This window comes from Thamnophis elegans, chromosome 1, assembly GCF_009769535.1.
Source record: "Thamnophis elegans isolate rThaEle1 chromosome 1, rThaEle1.pri, whole genome shotgun sequence".
Lineage (NCBI taxonomy): Eukaryota > Metazoa > Chordata > Lepidosauria > Squamata > Colubridae > Thamnophis > Thamnophis elegans.
Genome location: NC_045541.1, coordinates 161325485 through 161341869, shown reverse-complemented (window position 1 = coordinate 161341869; position 16385 = coordinate 161325485). Strand labels below are relative to the sequence as shown.

The 16385-nt window shown below is 40.2% G+C and overlaps 1 protein-coding gene across 1 annotated transcript in view; it reads right to left on the bottom strand.

Moving 5' to 3' along the window:
• The window catches only part of MDGA2 (MAM domain containing glycosylphosphatidylinositol anchor 2), a 448026-nt gene that overhangs the window by 282878 nt on the left and 148763 nt on the right, over positions 1-16385 (bottom strand). The window contains exon 5 of the mRNA XM_032214074.1: positions 4400-4532. Coding sequence (XP_032069965.1) covers positions 4400-4532 — 133 coding nt within the window. The remainder of the gene's footprint in view (positions 1-4399; positions 4533-16385) is intronic.

The following is a 16385-nucleotide window of genomic DNA, read 5'->3' as shown; positions in this document are numbered from 1 at the left end:
GGGACTAGAATTCACAGTCTCTTGGGTTTTAGGCCAGCATCTTCACCACTAATGCTGTTTTATGCTGTTTTAATTCTATGCCATCTAAGAGACTGGATTTGGCATCCTATAAATCTATCAGATTTAAGTAATTTTGCTGAATACAGGTAGTCCTCGACTTACACCAGTTCATTTAGTGACTGTTCAAAGTTACGAAGGCACTGAAAAAAAAGTGACTTATGACAATTTTTCACACTTACGGCCATTGCAGTACCCCCATGGTCACATGATTTACATGCCTATGCGTACACAATGGCTCATATTTATGACGGTTGCAGTGACCAGGGGTCATGTGATTATCTTCTGTGACCTTCTAACAAGCAAAGTCAATGGGGAAATCAGATTCTCTTAACAACCCTGTTAATTTAAGAACCGTAGTGATTCACTTAACAAATGTGGCAAGAAAAGTTGTAAAATGGGACAAAAGTCACTTAACAAATTTCTCACTTAGAAAGATAAATTCTGGGCTCAATTGTGGTATGTTGAGGACTGACTATCTATATTTGAATTACATACTCAGTCACTTGGAATCAGTTCCCAAAATATAAATCAGGTAGGTTTTGTGTTACATATTCTCCCCCTAACCTAGCTTTAGATCCTGGGTGGATTTTTGTAAGTTGGAAGATTTCATACAATACCTTTGTTTTTCTAAGGCTACAAAGAAATCCAGAGGGAATAATTTTCTGGCAAAGCCAATATGCAATCTGTACTATGCAAAATCCAGATAATCTTCCAAATCTCACCTTAGGCACAAAGTAGGAAACTCATAAAACTTTTCTCCTGGCAGCCTCCTTTTTTAGTTATTTTGGGGGCCTTTTCAGCATTTATGTCAGTTGGTAACCAGATGGCCATTCTCTTCTAAAAGTGTTGACATTTATAGATTTCTGATTTTAAAGATGGTACTAGAAAAATCAAGGTATGTACACCAAATTGGGAAGGTTACAAAAAAACAAAAACAAAAAAACCCCACACCTCAAAGCCAATGAGAAACCAATTTTTGTACTGTCACTTCAAAATCAACATGTTTATCAAATAAGGAGTTCAATCCATCCCAAAACAAAATGTACTTTTATTTAACCCAGAATAAATTCAACCTAATAATCGCTTGTTAACAAAATGTCCCTCTTTTTCCTTGAACGAAATGGAAGGAACTTTTTAACACAGAAGATGGGAGGGGTTGGTGGAAGGGAGCATCTGGTAAGTTTGGCTAATGATTCATGTTTTGAACATCCCATTTTTTTTTCCAAAGAAAATATTCTGTATCAATTAACTCAGGATGGATTACAATAAAGAGCTGGGGAAGGTGAGATGAATTTGCCAATTAGGTTATTTAAAGTTTGTTATTCAGGACCCTATGTGGTCTGAATCAAAGCCATCTCAAGGGACACTGCATGCACCACAGTATCACTTTTACTTCTGGACTGAAGAAGCTTCTTGGATGAAAAGCGAAATGTCTTAAAAAAACAACAACAACAAAAAGTTTGGTTAGCTCTAGAAAAAAGCACCTTTGTGAAGCTTCTTCTCCGGTAAAATTGTATTGCAAACTAGGGCATATAAAACCTTTTCTAGACCTATTCTCGAATACAGCTCATCTCTTTGGAACTCACACTGCATATCAGGCATTAATACAATCTAACAAGTCCAGAGATATTTCACGAGAAGAGTCATCCATTCCTTCAGAATACCTTATGCCACAAACTTGAAATTTTGGGCTTAGACAACTTAGAACTACACCGCCTTCAGTCTGACCTTAGCGTAATACACAAAATTATCTGCAACAATGTCCTACCTGTCAATGATTACTTCAGTTTCAACCACAATAATACACAACAAACTTAAGGTAAACCACTTCAAACGTAATTGCAGAAAATACGACTTCATTGACGAGTGGTCAATGCCTGGAATGCACTACCTGACTCTGTGGTTTCTTCCCCAAACCCCAAAAACTTTAACAGACTGTCTACTGTTGGCTTCACCCCATTCCTAAGAGCTCTATAAGGGTGTGTGCTTAAGCACATCAGTGTGCCTACTGTCACTGTCCTACTTTCCCCACTTATTTGTATCCATTTCCTGTATTCATAATCATATTTATATCTATTATCTTATAAATGCTTGTTAAAATAAATAAACAAAATAAACCATGACCTGGATGACTGACAATCTCCATAGACATTTACTTCTGGCTGGACCCTGAAGAGCTGCTAGCAATAGCTTAGTGGTGGTGATGTTGATGTTGATAGGAATGGTAAGAAAAAGCTATTTTCATATCAACTTACTACAAACATAGAAACTTAAGAAGACAGAACATGTAATACAATTGAACTAAATAGCAACAACTACCATAACAAATCAGGGTAATTTAAACCACTAGTCAAGCAGACTTGATTTAATTATTTACACCACAATTTATCCATTAGTCAGGAAGATTCTACAATAATATCTAGCAAGCACACTTTTGTTTGGTACCTCTTGAATTCCTCCTCTGAGGGAAATGTAATTGAATTTAATTTTTAGTTGGTACATACCATATACAGCAATTATTTAGTCAAATGTTTACAGATTAATTTTCAGGTGAAAACTAAATGATAAACTTAATACTAAGCAAGAAGATACATTATTTTTCTGCCTTGTAGCAAATAAATCCTGTTATCCCCAGCTTTAGCAGACCAGTTTGTCCAAAAGAAAGAAAGTAAGTAAGTAAGAAAGGAAGGAAGGAAGGAAGGAAGGAAGGAAGGAAGGAAGGAAGGAAGGAAGGAAGGAAGGAAAGATTATCTGCAAAGGGCTGAAAGTGACCTTTAAGGTCTTACACTCCAACTTCCTGCCCCAAACAGGAGTCCTTATGCCATGCTGGACAAGGGATTGTCCAATATTTTCTTGAAAATCTTCAATCATGGAGCACCTACAATTTTGGGATCAACTGAAACATGAAGAGAAAAATAGAAGTATCATTTAGACTTATATACCACTCCACGGTGCTTTATAGCGCTTTTGAGCAGTTTACAATATCATCATATTGCCCCCATGAATCTGGATTCATATTTTATCGACCCATGGAAAGATGGAAGGCTGAATCAACCTCAATCTGCATCAGGATTGAACTCTAGACTGTGGGCAGAGTAAGCTTGCAATCTAACCACTGCATCATCAGGGCTCAGAGTTATGTCAGCACATGTTGCTTCTTAGGGGAAAGACATCACAAGAATGATTTTTCACAAGAGAGGGACATTGTAGAAACTCCCCTTTAAATGAGGTCAGATCTGTCTGTCTATCAGGTTTCCAAAAGATGCCCTAATTAATTCATGAGCCTCGAGCCAAGTTTCAAAAGAAATCCAGTCATTTATTAAGAACACCATTTTCCAATACTCCATTGCAGTCAGATCTGACTACATTTAAATTATGGCTGAACTTTGCCCCCGTTTCTTCCCTCCCCTCAGTCTGTGTCATAAATCACATTCTCAACGATGTGCATGCCTCTCAAGCCTGGTATAGTAATCTGAGATCCAATTCTAGTGAAGGTATGTGTGGAATGCGTCCCCCCTTTCCTCACCATGGCAACTTATAACAGGCATGCACATGCTTTATGGGTTGACATCTTGATCATCATCTTAGATTTCTGTCTGATCCCATTGCATCCCATTCCTTCCCATCTCAGGCATTTGTAAACAATCCTAATATCTGTCCTAAAATCATGTTTGAAAAAGACAATTAACTATAATCCTGATTGCATACAGAGACAGTTGTAATGGCATTAGATGGCTCCATCCTCTAAAAGGAAATGTGAACAAAGTCAGGTACAGATGAATGAATGATAGGTACAGCATATTGGCTGGATAATGCTGGGAAATGATGTCCACACAACTGAAAGTTGCCAAGGTTAAGGAACACTGAGATAGAGAATGAATAGGTAGCAGTAGAAAAGGTAGCAGGGGGAAAAATAGTTAAGATATCTTACAATAATAACACACTTCAGAAGTTTATTAAAGTGCACAGTATTTTATTTACTCATTCAATTTGTATGGATGCTCATTTCAATAAGTGATTCTGGGCAGTGAACAGTCTTAAAATAAATTAAAAACAATTTCTCATCGTAAATCAAAAGGTAAAATATACAGCAACTGAGGAAGATGTCAGATTCAACAGCTGTTAGCATAGTCAGGGCCCCAGTCCCGACATATTACTATTATTATAGTATTGCCATTATTGTATATTCAATACAAATGACTGAATAAGAACCAGTCTGTAGCATGGAAAATGCAATGCAACAGAGATATGCCAGTGTCATTTATTATTATTTTTTACATCACCCTCCTCCCAAAAAAGGTTCAGTACACAGAAGAGGGGGAAAAAAGGCCCCAAATACCTGTTTTGTTGGAAAGACGGAATGACACCATTTTGTCAGAAATATTGCAGACGTTCCTGACGGATGCAATGCAGCTGTAATTGGCGTAGTCCTGAGGTCGAAGATTCTTCAACTTCAGAATCTTGGTTTCACCCTGCATCCAGCAGAAGAAACATTACCACAGGGCCAAGATCATTATTATAATTCAAGAACGAACATGCAAGATAACACATGAAGGCAATATATTCTAAAAGGATAGCCATGTTGCAACTTTCTCCAATTTAGCATCTTCCAGATGTGTTGAAACTGCTACTCAAAGCATCTCTCACTGCCAAGGAAGTTGAATGTCAACATATCTGCTGGTGGGCCTCAAGTTGTGGGACAATTACCTTAGTGAAGTGTTTTTTTTTTGTTTTTTTTTCAAAACTGGGCAACTTTTGAAGATGGACCACAATTCCCACACTTCCCCCATTATGGCTTGGGAATTCTGGAAGTTGAAGTTTGCACATCATAAAAGTTGCCAAGCTTGAGAAACACTGCCTTAAGCTACCCAGTCAAAATATTTATTGGCTCTATTGTTTTATTTCCAAGCAGATACTATATTTTCTTGCTTGTCCCTAACTACCGTATTTTTCAGACTATAAGAGGCACTGAAGTATAAGACTCACCATGATTTTGAAGAGGGTTTTTTTTTAAGTTTTTGTACTCTGCAGGCCTCCCCAACCCTCTGCACACCTTTTTTTTTGCAAAAAAAAGGGGGGCATGCAGAATTTTGGGAGGCTTATAGAGTGCTTCTTGGGACTGGGGATGGAGGCAAAAGGAGCAAAAAAAGGCCCATTTTTTGCAGAAACAGGCCCTTTTTTGCAAAAAAAAGGGGGGGGATATGCAACAGCTTTGGGAGGCTTGTAGAATGCTCCTAGGGCTGGAGGGGCAAAACTGGCCCATTTTGTATTCTTTTTTTTTTTTTTTTTGCCCTCTCCAGCCCTTAGGAGCACTTTGCAAGCCTCCCAAACCCTCTGCACATCCACTTTTGCAAAGGGGGGGGGAGGGTTCGGGAGGCAAAAAGTATGTATTCAGTGTATTCACACACCAATATTTTCACCCTCTTTTTTTTTTTAAGTGTGTCTTATACTCTGAAAAATCCAGTAAGTTTGTCATCTAAGTTTGGAGAAAGGTAGTCTACTCAAAGGCACATCAGCAGTGCAAATGTCCTCCCTTTCCTTATTGAGTCCTTTTCCTATTATGTCAGTTTCCCTTCTTAAGAAAAAAAAATGCTCCATTGAATAAGAGAGAGAAAGTTAATAGATTCAAATAAGGTAGTGGAATTACACATCATATTAAACAATGGTTTGCTTTTACTATGGCTTTTTAAGCAAATCAAAATATTTTGTTTCACACCTGAGCCTAAACCAGAAATAATCATTCAGAAACAATGACTCCATATTTAATCCCCCCCTCAAAAAAAAACCAAATCACTTAAACAAACTAAAGGAAACAAACCATTTAGTATCTTAATGGAATATGTGAATAAACTACTAGTTTCCCCTCAATAAGACTAAATTGGAAACTCTTCTAAGGTTGTGCAAACCTCACACAAGAGAAACCATGCTTTATACTTGCAATATTTTGGGCTAGGTAGTAGTTGGTTATTTACTATTGGATGCTGGACTGATTGAAGAAACGTGAAACGGCTGAGGTAAGTAGAATAGCTTTATTTCAAAAGAACAGCTAACCAGAATAACTATGTACAGAGTTCAGCCCCTTGACCTGCTTGACAGCTATTTATATGCAAGCTGACAAACAGGGTGACCAATGGAAAAGGTGCAAACAGCCCGCGCTCAGCCAGCCATGCCTTAGCCAATCAGGTGCAGCTGAGCAGTTGCCGGCTGTCAGATGTAAGTCCAGGACTTGCGGCCAGTCGTAAGTCACGGACCTAGGACCGGTAGCAAGTCGAGGACTTAACACCCCTTCCTCCCAGCGGGTACACATGCGCGGTGAGAGCGCATGCGTACTCACTTAGATAGGCGGGGTGGCGCCGGACCCGCCCAGAAAGACGCAGTTGCAGAGGAGCGGTCGGCGAGGAAGGTCGTCCCTGTAGTAGCTTCTCCCCAACGGAGGAGGCCTACCAATGGAGATGGCAAGCTTGGAACAGGTAGGTGAACTAGCGGCGATGGAACGGCATGAGGAGGTTCTTGGGCAGGCTGCCCGAAGGTGGTGGCCAGGCAGGAGAGGCCTGATTGATAGAAGAGCTTGGTGGGTTGATGCGGAAACGGTGTCATGACGGATTGAGGAGGTGCCTGGGTAGGCTGCCAGGAGGTCGTAGCTGGGCAGGAGAGGCCTGGTTGGGAGAAGGCCTCGGTGGGTAGGTAGTGCCTTAGTTGATCCAAGTGGCGCTGCCACTCGCTGCCATCAGGAAGTCTGACCCTATAAGAACAGGGACCAGTTACTTTGGTGATGGTGGCAGGCACCCACCTTGGATCCTCTGAGAAACTCCTGGCAAAGACCAGGTCCCCCTCCTCAAAGAGGCATGGAGGCATCCCCAGATCACAAGACTGCATGGCATTATAAAGAGGGTGCAGCCTGTCTATGGTGGTTCGCAAACGGTGGCCTATCAGCAGCTTTGTGGGGCTTTTGTTGGACCGGGGACATGGGATGGAGTGCTGGCCAAGGAAATAAGCAGCCACCTTGTCCAGCCATTCCCCCCGATCCATGCACCCCAACGCTTCTTTGGCTGAGCAGACTGCTTGTTCCACTCGGCCATTGCAAGCAGGATGGTAGGGGGCTGTTGGGGCATGGTGGATCCCTTGCCCGGTCAGGAAATCCTGGAAAGATGTGGTGGTGAATTGAGGCCCATAGTCAGTCATAACTATGTCCAGCAACCCATGCATGGCGAACACCCGCCCAATGCCAGTATAGTGGACTCTGCAGTGGTAGATGCCATGAGCAGGAGTTCCACCCAACAGGAGTAGGCATCCACGATCACCATGAAATTCTGACCGTGAAGGGGGCCCATGAAATCCAAATGGACCCTAGACCTGGGTCCTCTAGAAACCTCCCAGTCTCTAATGGGAACAGCTGGAGGGGCAGGGTGGGAGAGTTGGCAGGGTATGCAATGGCCGACCCAGGTAGCTATCTTGCCATCCATCTTGGGCCACCAGACATAGCTGCAAGCCAGAGCTTTCATGCAAGCTATGCCTGGGTGGCCCTGATGGAGACAGTCTAGCACCTCATGGTGCAAGGAGGGAGGAATAATCACCCTGTCACCCCAAAGCAAGCACCTGCTGTGGAGGGAGAGCTCTAGCTGGCAGGTCTTGAAAGGGCGGAAGGGCTCCCCAACCCTGCCCAAAGGCCACCCCGTCTGTACCCAAGTGAACACCTGGGACAGCATGGGGTCAGCAAGGGAATGGGCAGCTACAGCGGATAAAGACAGGGAAAGGTTCAAATCAGCAATGACAGGACAGAGGAAGAGGGAACAGGGGTATGGTCAGTGACAGGAAGCGGACAGCGGCTAGGAGCATTGGCATGCCCCATATGCTTGCCTGGATGGTCCTGCAGCATATATGTATATGCTGCAAGGAACTCAGTCCAGCAAGACATGCGGCGAGATGGACTGGCTGGGGTAGGACGGTCACCAGCCAGAAGCCCAAGGAGAGGCTTGTGGTCAGTAAATGAAGTAATAAATAAAGTAAAGTGTCCTCTGTAAAGGTAGAACTTTTTAATCCCAGACACAGCAGCAGAGCCTCCTTGCCAATCTGGCTATAGTTCCTCTCGGCAGAGGAGAATGTCCAGGAATAAAAAGCTATGGGGGCTTCTGAGCCATTTGGGAGAACATGGCTCAGAACAGCCCCCTCACTGAAAGGGGAGGCATCACATGCTAACATCAGCGGTAGCTTGTCACTATATTGTACTAAGACAGCCGCTGACGTAAACATGGACGACCAATGGAAATGGTGCAAACAGCCTGTGCTCAGCAAGTCACACCTTAGCCAATCAGGCATGGCTGAGCAGTTGCCGGCTGTCAGATGTAAGTCAAGGACTTGCGGCCAGTCATAAGTCTAGGACCAGTCACAAGTTGAGGACTTAACATTTACATTTCCAGAATCATTGCCCTGAGAAATTCTAGTTCCCAATGTATCTGCTCAGTGGTGGGATTCAAATTTAAATTAGTTAAATTTAACAACCAGTTCTCTGTCTTAATGAACAGCTGTGTAGGCGGGGCTCGGTAGTCATGTGACTGGGTAGGCATGGCCAACTCAACATCACTCACATTGATGGGCGCTTCACCTTAGCTGTTACAATATAATAAGGGTTAACTGGAGAGGCAGTTTCTATAAGCAAGGCAATAAAGATTAGGTTAGAAACAACTTCAGAATGTTTCCTTCCTGCCTTCCTTACAGGATTAGCCCTGTAAAGTGGGAAACAAACAAAATGAGATTTCTTCCCACAACCGGTTCTCTGAACTGCTTAGAAAGTTAGCAACCAGTTCTCCCAAATAGGTGCGAACTGGCTGAATCCCACCACTGTATCTGCTACAGTTGAGAGTTATGGGTATTGATTTCAAACATCCCAGGCCCAGAAATCACTGTTCTTCAGTCATTGTCAGCCTTCTTGCTAACCAATGGTGAATGTGGAAGCCTTCCAGGCCATGATTCAAGGATACTGCTTCTGCTAAGCCAGTATACTGCAAGAATTTGAATATATATACATACATACATACATACATACATACATACATACATACATACATACATACAACTACAATATTTAAAATGTTCAGCAGAATCCAAAGTCAATTTTTTAATCTTTTTTTTTTAAATGCATGAATGGACTGAATGCTTCTTAATTTAGGGCAGAGTATTGATCAACAACTATATATTGTTGTACAATATATTGTAGACCACGGGTGTCATACTTGATTGTGTCATGTGACGTATCATGATGTTTTTTGCCTTTGTGCAGCCGGGGTGGATGTGGCCTGCACACAAGTCATCTGGCCTGCAGGACACCAGTTTGACACCCCTGTTTTAGACTGTTACAGATCAGTTTAATAATAGGCTAATTTATTCTGACCATGACTAATGCTAGACAGAATGGCATCACTCCAACATATATAATACCAGAGAAAGAAGCTATAAGGTCTTTGTGTGGAGCTTGAAAACTAAAAGCTACCAGAAAAATTCTACTGAGAGAGTGAAGAGCACCCAAGGTATGTGTTGCAAAAGTGCACTTTAATGACTAACAAGAAGTGTTCTCAATATAAAGTGAGTTTATCAGGTTAAAAAAAAAAAAAAAAACTTTCAAGAAGATGGAAGATGGACTGATCTCAGATTGTGAGTACAGATGTACAATGTATTGTACCATTCTGGAAGGCAGGAAGATAGGAGTTGTTGTTCAAGAAATTGTAGTTGTCGTTGTTCAGGAAGACAAGAGTGTGTGTTTTTTGCTGAAAATATAACAATCTATAATGAGATCTAGAGGAGAATCTAGTTGAAGTCAGGGTATTTATTTAGTTGGCCAAAATAATGATGCTGCTCTGTTCTTATATTGAGAACTTTTTGTACTCAGAACAAGGTTTCAGCACAGGATATGTGCAAGCCAATAAAAACCTGGACCTTTTTTTATGCTTGCATTAGAAGGGAAGTAATTCACTCCGCTGGGCTTTTTAATGTTTCCCCCCCTTCCTTTTAATCCACAGAAACAATCTGTATTCATTTATATTTGTAAATTGCTTTGGACACCCAGTCCCCTGATTTATGTAGCTTTTAATATAAAATGCCTGGGAACTTATTTTAAATGCTAATTTCCTCCACAATCATTCCTTCTAACACTAATTTTTCCAGTGTAGGCTTTTAAGATGAACACTTCCCTGACATACTGTAAGCTCTCTCTCTCTCTCTTTTGTACAGTAATATAGCTACTGCAGCCTGTACAAAAGGTGTAGAGGGTTTTTGATTAGGAGGAAAGACAAACACAATTGTCACCTGATGTTAGTATCCAGGCAATTCAACACAATGCTAACACAATCAGCCTGGGTTTATTTTACAAGTTTGATTTCAGCCTCAAGTCACATACAGCTCAATACAAGTCCCAGATTCCAAGATTTGGTCATTTAATTTTGTTTGGATAGTAAATCTTTTAAGCAGAGGAATTATTGATGCATCCAATTTCTTAGCACTAACCAACCCCCCTACTCATCCTGCAAGCTTTTAAAATGGGGAGTGATTTTGGTGAATCCAGGGAAGGTAACTCTAAAGTCATAAAGCTGCTTCTGTGGCGACCCTATGACATCCATGCAAGAGGTGGCATGCAGAGTCCTCTCTGTGGGCATGTGTGCCATCACCAGCTGCTCATTTGGTTATTTTTGACCCCCAAAAAGCTGAAAAAGGACCTGAAAAGAGCTGAAAAATGCCCCCCAAAACGGCTCAAAAATGGCATGAAAACTGCCCGAAAAATGGCCCAAAACTAGCCTGCACATGCCAGCCAGCTGGTCTTTGGGTTTCCAGTGCTCCAGTGCACGCACATGCATACATGCATGTTCATTCCAATTTGGGCACTCAGTGCCGAAAAGGTTCACCATCACTGCCATAGAAAGTGAGGTGGGCAGTCATTCGATTTTCTTAAATAAATAAAATATATCTAGTGTTTGGAGGACCTGTGCCTGTTTCTTGGCTGTTCTGGTGCACAGATTCACACTGGGGATGTGCATGATGACCGAGTAGGAAAGGGAGAATCTGGTTCTGTTGAGATAGGATTGGAAGGAAGGAAAGAAGGATGTTCATAAGCTAAGTTGCGCTCTGACCCTGTAGAAAGGAATAGGGAGGTGGAAAGGTGTTTACCTTTCTCTCTTTCTGTTTGATCACTGGGAGGAGAAAGTCTGCTGGAGACCCAGGCAGGTGTGCTAGAAATTGTATCTGCCTCAGGAGAACACAGATTCTTTCGTATGCCACCGCTTTCTTAGCCAACTACAATGTCGCTGTGACCACAATGTTTGAACACAATGAAGCCATGGCTGTACAAGAGGAAATCAGCAGGGGCACAGGCGAAGAAAAGGCAGAAGCAAGCCATCCAGGTCACATCAAATCAATTTTATTGACTTACGCAAGTGCTTTGTGCTCTGAAATGTGCACGGCTGCTTTGAAGATTCAGCATACATTGTTTGTTGCATCTTTGGAAGGAGCCCAGGTTGAAGTAGAGTTTGAACTACAGATAAGTAGTCCTTGACATAGAACCATTCGTTTAGTGACAGTATGAAGCTACGCCAATGCTGAACAAAGTCACTTGCAATCTGTTCTTACACTTTACAACTGTAACTGCATCCAAACAGTGATTGCATGATTGCACAATCAAGGGTAGAATAATTATGCACATTCCTCAGTATGATAAGGGCAAGCATTCCGCAAGCCTCTTATAATAATCCCACCAACGGTTTGGTTTTTTCTACAATGATGCGTGAGAATGGTTAAAATCAAAATACAAAACATTGTTTTGGAATAGCGCTAGTTGAAATTAATACATTTGAAAATGAAATATTTTAATTTACAGTGAGAAATTATGAACTGTATTGGCAGGATTGGGACCAGATTAGACAATAATCATGTTACCCACCCCCAACTCCCCCAATAATTTTCATAATCATTCCATATTGTAATTGCAGCGCTCAATTATGAGATTACATTAGCTGTGTTTATGCTAATTAAGTTATTAGGCATAATAAGTTTAATTACTCAAATTGGCTGAAAAATATTTTAATAAATGGTGGATTGAATTTAAACTGGGGAATCAGTTCTAATTTTACTTTGGAATTGGCTGGCCTTTTGCTCCCTCTGTATACTAGCAGTTTGTGGAATTGTATTGTACCACTGAGATGGGAAACTAAATAGTTTTGAATTGAATAGCTCCTATTCCTAGAATAATACATCCCATTAGTCGCAGGGCCAAACAAAATTGTTTCTTTCCATTTTGTTTTGCTTCGGAATGCACTCATTCATAAGACAATTTTCCTCTATTTTTAAGGTATTTAAAAATAAATGTGCAAATATAACATTTAAATGATATTTTGACTATTATTGTTAATTCTCTTTCAAAATATTCATTTCAAAGCACACTACATCTGATAAAGCAAACCTTATTATGTGAATGGAGAATGAGACACAGCATATAGTGTCTCATTTTCAAACTATATTTCATTCCAGTAGGTGCTGATCCATTGATCTATTGAATTTTGGTCAAAGTTAATTTTCAGTTGGCTCCTGATTCTTCAGTGTCCTAAAGCCAGAGAAGGCATGGCTTGGTCATTCGAGTGGCTGTAATAAATTCTTGGCCCCATTCATAACCTCAATTGAATGAGATTTTATATGCCTGGATTACATGGCATAGTTGCTGATTCTTACAGATTTCTTATTTTTGTTACTCGCACAATCAGACAGATGTTGAGACTGGATTTGGCATTTTATCACCTATTGAGTTCTTCCTAAAAACCTAGGATAAGCAGATTATGATTACTATATACATAACAAAGTGAAATCATAGCTGCCAGTTTTTTAGCTTTTGATGTCCTTAACACAAATCTTAGTTCTTCCCAAGAACATAGAATATCCTAATATATCAGCATGGTATATGTTCAGATCCAAGCAGTGTAGTCTTCTATAATTAATAGATGGAAATTTTGTCATTCTGATCTTCTCCAATTCTTTGGTATTCTATTATCCCTGGGTATTAACACAATTATCCACACTTTGATCTTTTCAACCACAATTTAAATCTGATGTGCTGTTAGCCAAGACTTTACCAGTTTTCATCCATTCTTTTAACCCACTTATTTTCAACTACTTTTTCAATTCTTATGTTCCCACCAATTTTTCATTACTGAGACTTGATATTTTTATAGATGTTCCAATGAATTATTTTGGAGGCCATTACATTGTTGCTTATGATCAGTTTGTGAAATCTTCATGTATCAGCTGTATATGATCTACTGTTTCTTCAGCTTCTTTGGACTATCTGCATTTAATGATTTTTCAATTTGGTCCTTGATTGCATTAATTTAAAAAGCTTGCTCTTGGACAGCCAAAGTCTTCTTTTCTTGTTCTTTTTTCTTTTAAATATTCCAGTTATAAGCCATTGCCTATAAGGTTTAATCTTATCCACCTTCCTGTCAAAGTTTTGTGGCAATTTACTATGTAATGCTTTTTTTGCCAGCATTCTGTTTCTGTTTTCATTGTGTTATTTTGATATTCATGTTTTGTCTCCTGTACATTCAATAAGCTCCATTTATACCAATTATTCCATTTAATCAAATTATTATGGTTGGTCACAAAATCAGCCAGTAGTTTAGATTTTTAACCATCTAATTAATCTTTCCCAAGGAACTCTGATAGGAAGATGTTGTTTAATGGTGTTTAATTGTATAGTATTATGAGCCTTATGAGGTAGATCAGACAGGAAACACAGCATATTAGATAAAATGAATTATTTCTACTTTATTGTTACACTAGCTAATAATCTGGCATCTAATATGCTAGGTTTCCTGCCTGGGTATTTATTTATCCCAATCCTGTATTAGACAGGAATGGCAATGTCAAGTGGCAATGTAAGTGCGGAGTGGGCTGTCCTTCCTCCTTCCATGAATGTCGCCGCAATTCCTGAAGAGGCAATGGCAAGAACCACTTCTTCCTGAGCCCTGATTTCGGCAACAATTAAATTAGTTAAAAATGTTTTCCCTGTGCCCCCAGAAGCATAATTTCTGATGTTGGATTTTTCCCCTTAGGAGAGGGAGCCCCCTTGTGGAGTACTGGGAAGCTGTTACCATGGCAACTCCACTGCGCTGTACAGTAGAAGCCATTTTAAGGTAGTATGTATGTTTGTGTTTGTTTGTATGTACGTACATACATACATACATACATACATACATACATACATACATACAGTAAGATGACATTAACAGAACCTTTGAAGTCTGAAAGTACATTTTACCCCATCACTTTTACAGATCAAGAAACAAGAGGGGATCCCGTCTGAAATGTTTGCCATGCCTATATTCCTTTTGTGAGGTAACTGTTCCCTAGTTGTGGCTCTTCCTCCCCACCCTCCCCCAATCTCCCAAAACCATTCTCACATACCATTACAGGTATGGGACTTGATTCTTTCTACCTGATTTATACAAAACCATGGACGTATATTTGTTGAGTGTCCTCTATATCCATAGGATGCTAACATAGTCCAGCCCACATTTTGCCATCACTGTTATCAGATTCTCTTAAAATAATTTGTCAAGTACTTTGCTGCAGTCAAGGTACAATGTGTCCCCTTCATTTTTTATGCTCAACTAAGCTGGCCACTTTATTATTATTTTTTAAAGTGATCAGATTGATTTAACATGACACTTTAGCATCTGGCAAAATTCCCATCCTCTATAATTTCTCAGAGATCAAGATAGACATCTATGAGTTCCTTCAAGAGTTTTGCACACAATTGGTTCAGTTTTAGATATTTAAATTCACTCATGATAACCGGATGCTCTTTAACCATCACTTTATATCCCTATGCCCTCCTTTTATCAATTGCTCTGCTTAGATTTGTTTAAACAAGTTTGGGAGGTTTGGGGGGAAGGGAGGGGAAAAAGACTAAAGCAAAGTAGAAGTTGATGATATGCAAGTACTCTCCACTCCCTATCATTTGTTAATATCTCACCACATCTTCCCCATGCAATGAGCCTACCCACTCATTTTATTCCTCAGATTATCTCAAATAAGACATTTCCTCTAGGAAAATTTTTGCGGATAAGAATCTGTAATGGACAAATATTAAGTAGAAAATAATGTCACCAATGTCTGTCACCGTGTGACAATACATTGAAAATCTGAACTGAAAGACAAATTAGGGAAATTTGAAGGCATCTGAGGATGAGCTAAAAAAAAAAGATGTTTACAGGGCAATACAAATTGTAGGAAATTACAAATACAAATGTAATGATCCCAAGTTTTGGAATGAAAAAATGACTTTTGATACAGATTCTCTTACTTCAAATGTCCTAAGCTTAAAGTCATTGGATGAATATAAGCATAGAAAGAACAGGTAGTGTCATGGTCTTCCTGGATAAACCTTCTCCAGATGCCACCTCAGATGCTAATTCAGAGGAGGATGTGGAGCTGGTCTCTGGCACATCTGGGGAAGATGACCAATCAGATATTGTAGGCCACTAAATGAAATCCTAAGACACCCAGTTTTAGAAATATAAAGAAAGTACAACATCCTGTAAGGCTTTTTTTTTTTTTTTACTTTCTTAAGAGTCCTGCCCTCTTTTTTCTGTCGTCTCCATTTAAGTTATTAAGTTTATTGGCCATAGTTTATCCGCCATGGTGGCACAGTGGTTAGAATGCAGCACTGCAGAGCTAACTCACTGCTCACTCCAAGAGTTCAATTCTGAGCAGCTCAAGGTTGACTCAGCCTTCCATCCTTCTGAAGTTGGTAAAATGAGGACCCAGATTGTTGGGGGCAATATGTTGACTCTGTAAAATGCTTAGAGAGGGCTGTAAGGCACTGTGAAGTAGTATATAAGTCTAAGTGCTATTGCTATTGTTATTCTCAACAATCTCATTCTGCAAGATTCAGTATTAAAGCATAGACTGGTTTTTAGAACTTAGAATAAATTGAGTCACACTGTGTGATTAGGGTTCTCTCTCTCATATTGCTCTCTCTCTCTCTTTTCTTTTTCTATCATCCATTTATCTATCTATCATCTATCTATCTCTATCATCTTTTTTTCTATCTATCTCTATCTCTGTCTTTGATCTCTACCTCTCTATCTTCTACCCAGAGGTGGGATTCATTTACCTTCCCTACCAGTTTGCAAATGTGTGCATGCTCACCTTCTGAGCATGGGCAGTGCTCACGCATTGGGTGGGTGGAGCCTCCCACAGCCACCACTACCACTTTGCCCGAACAGGAGATAACCAGCTGAATACAACCTCTGCTTCTACCTATCTCTATATCATCTCCTCCAAACTTA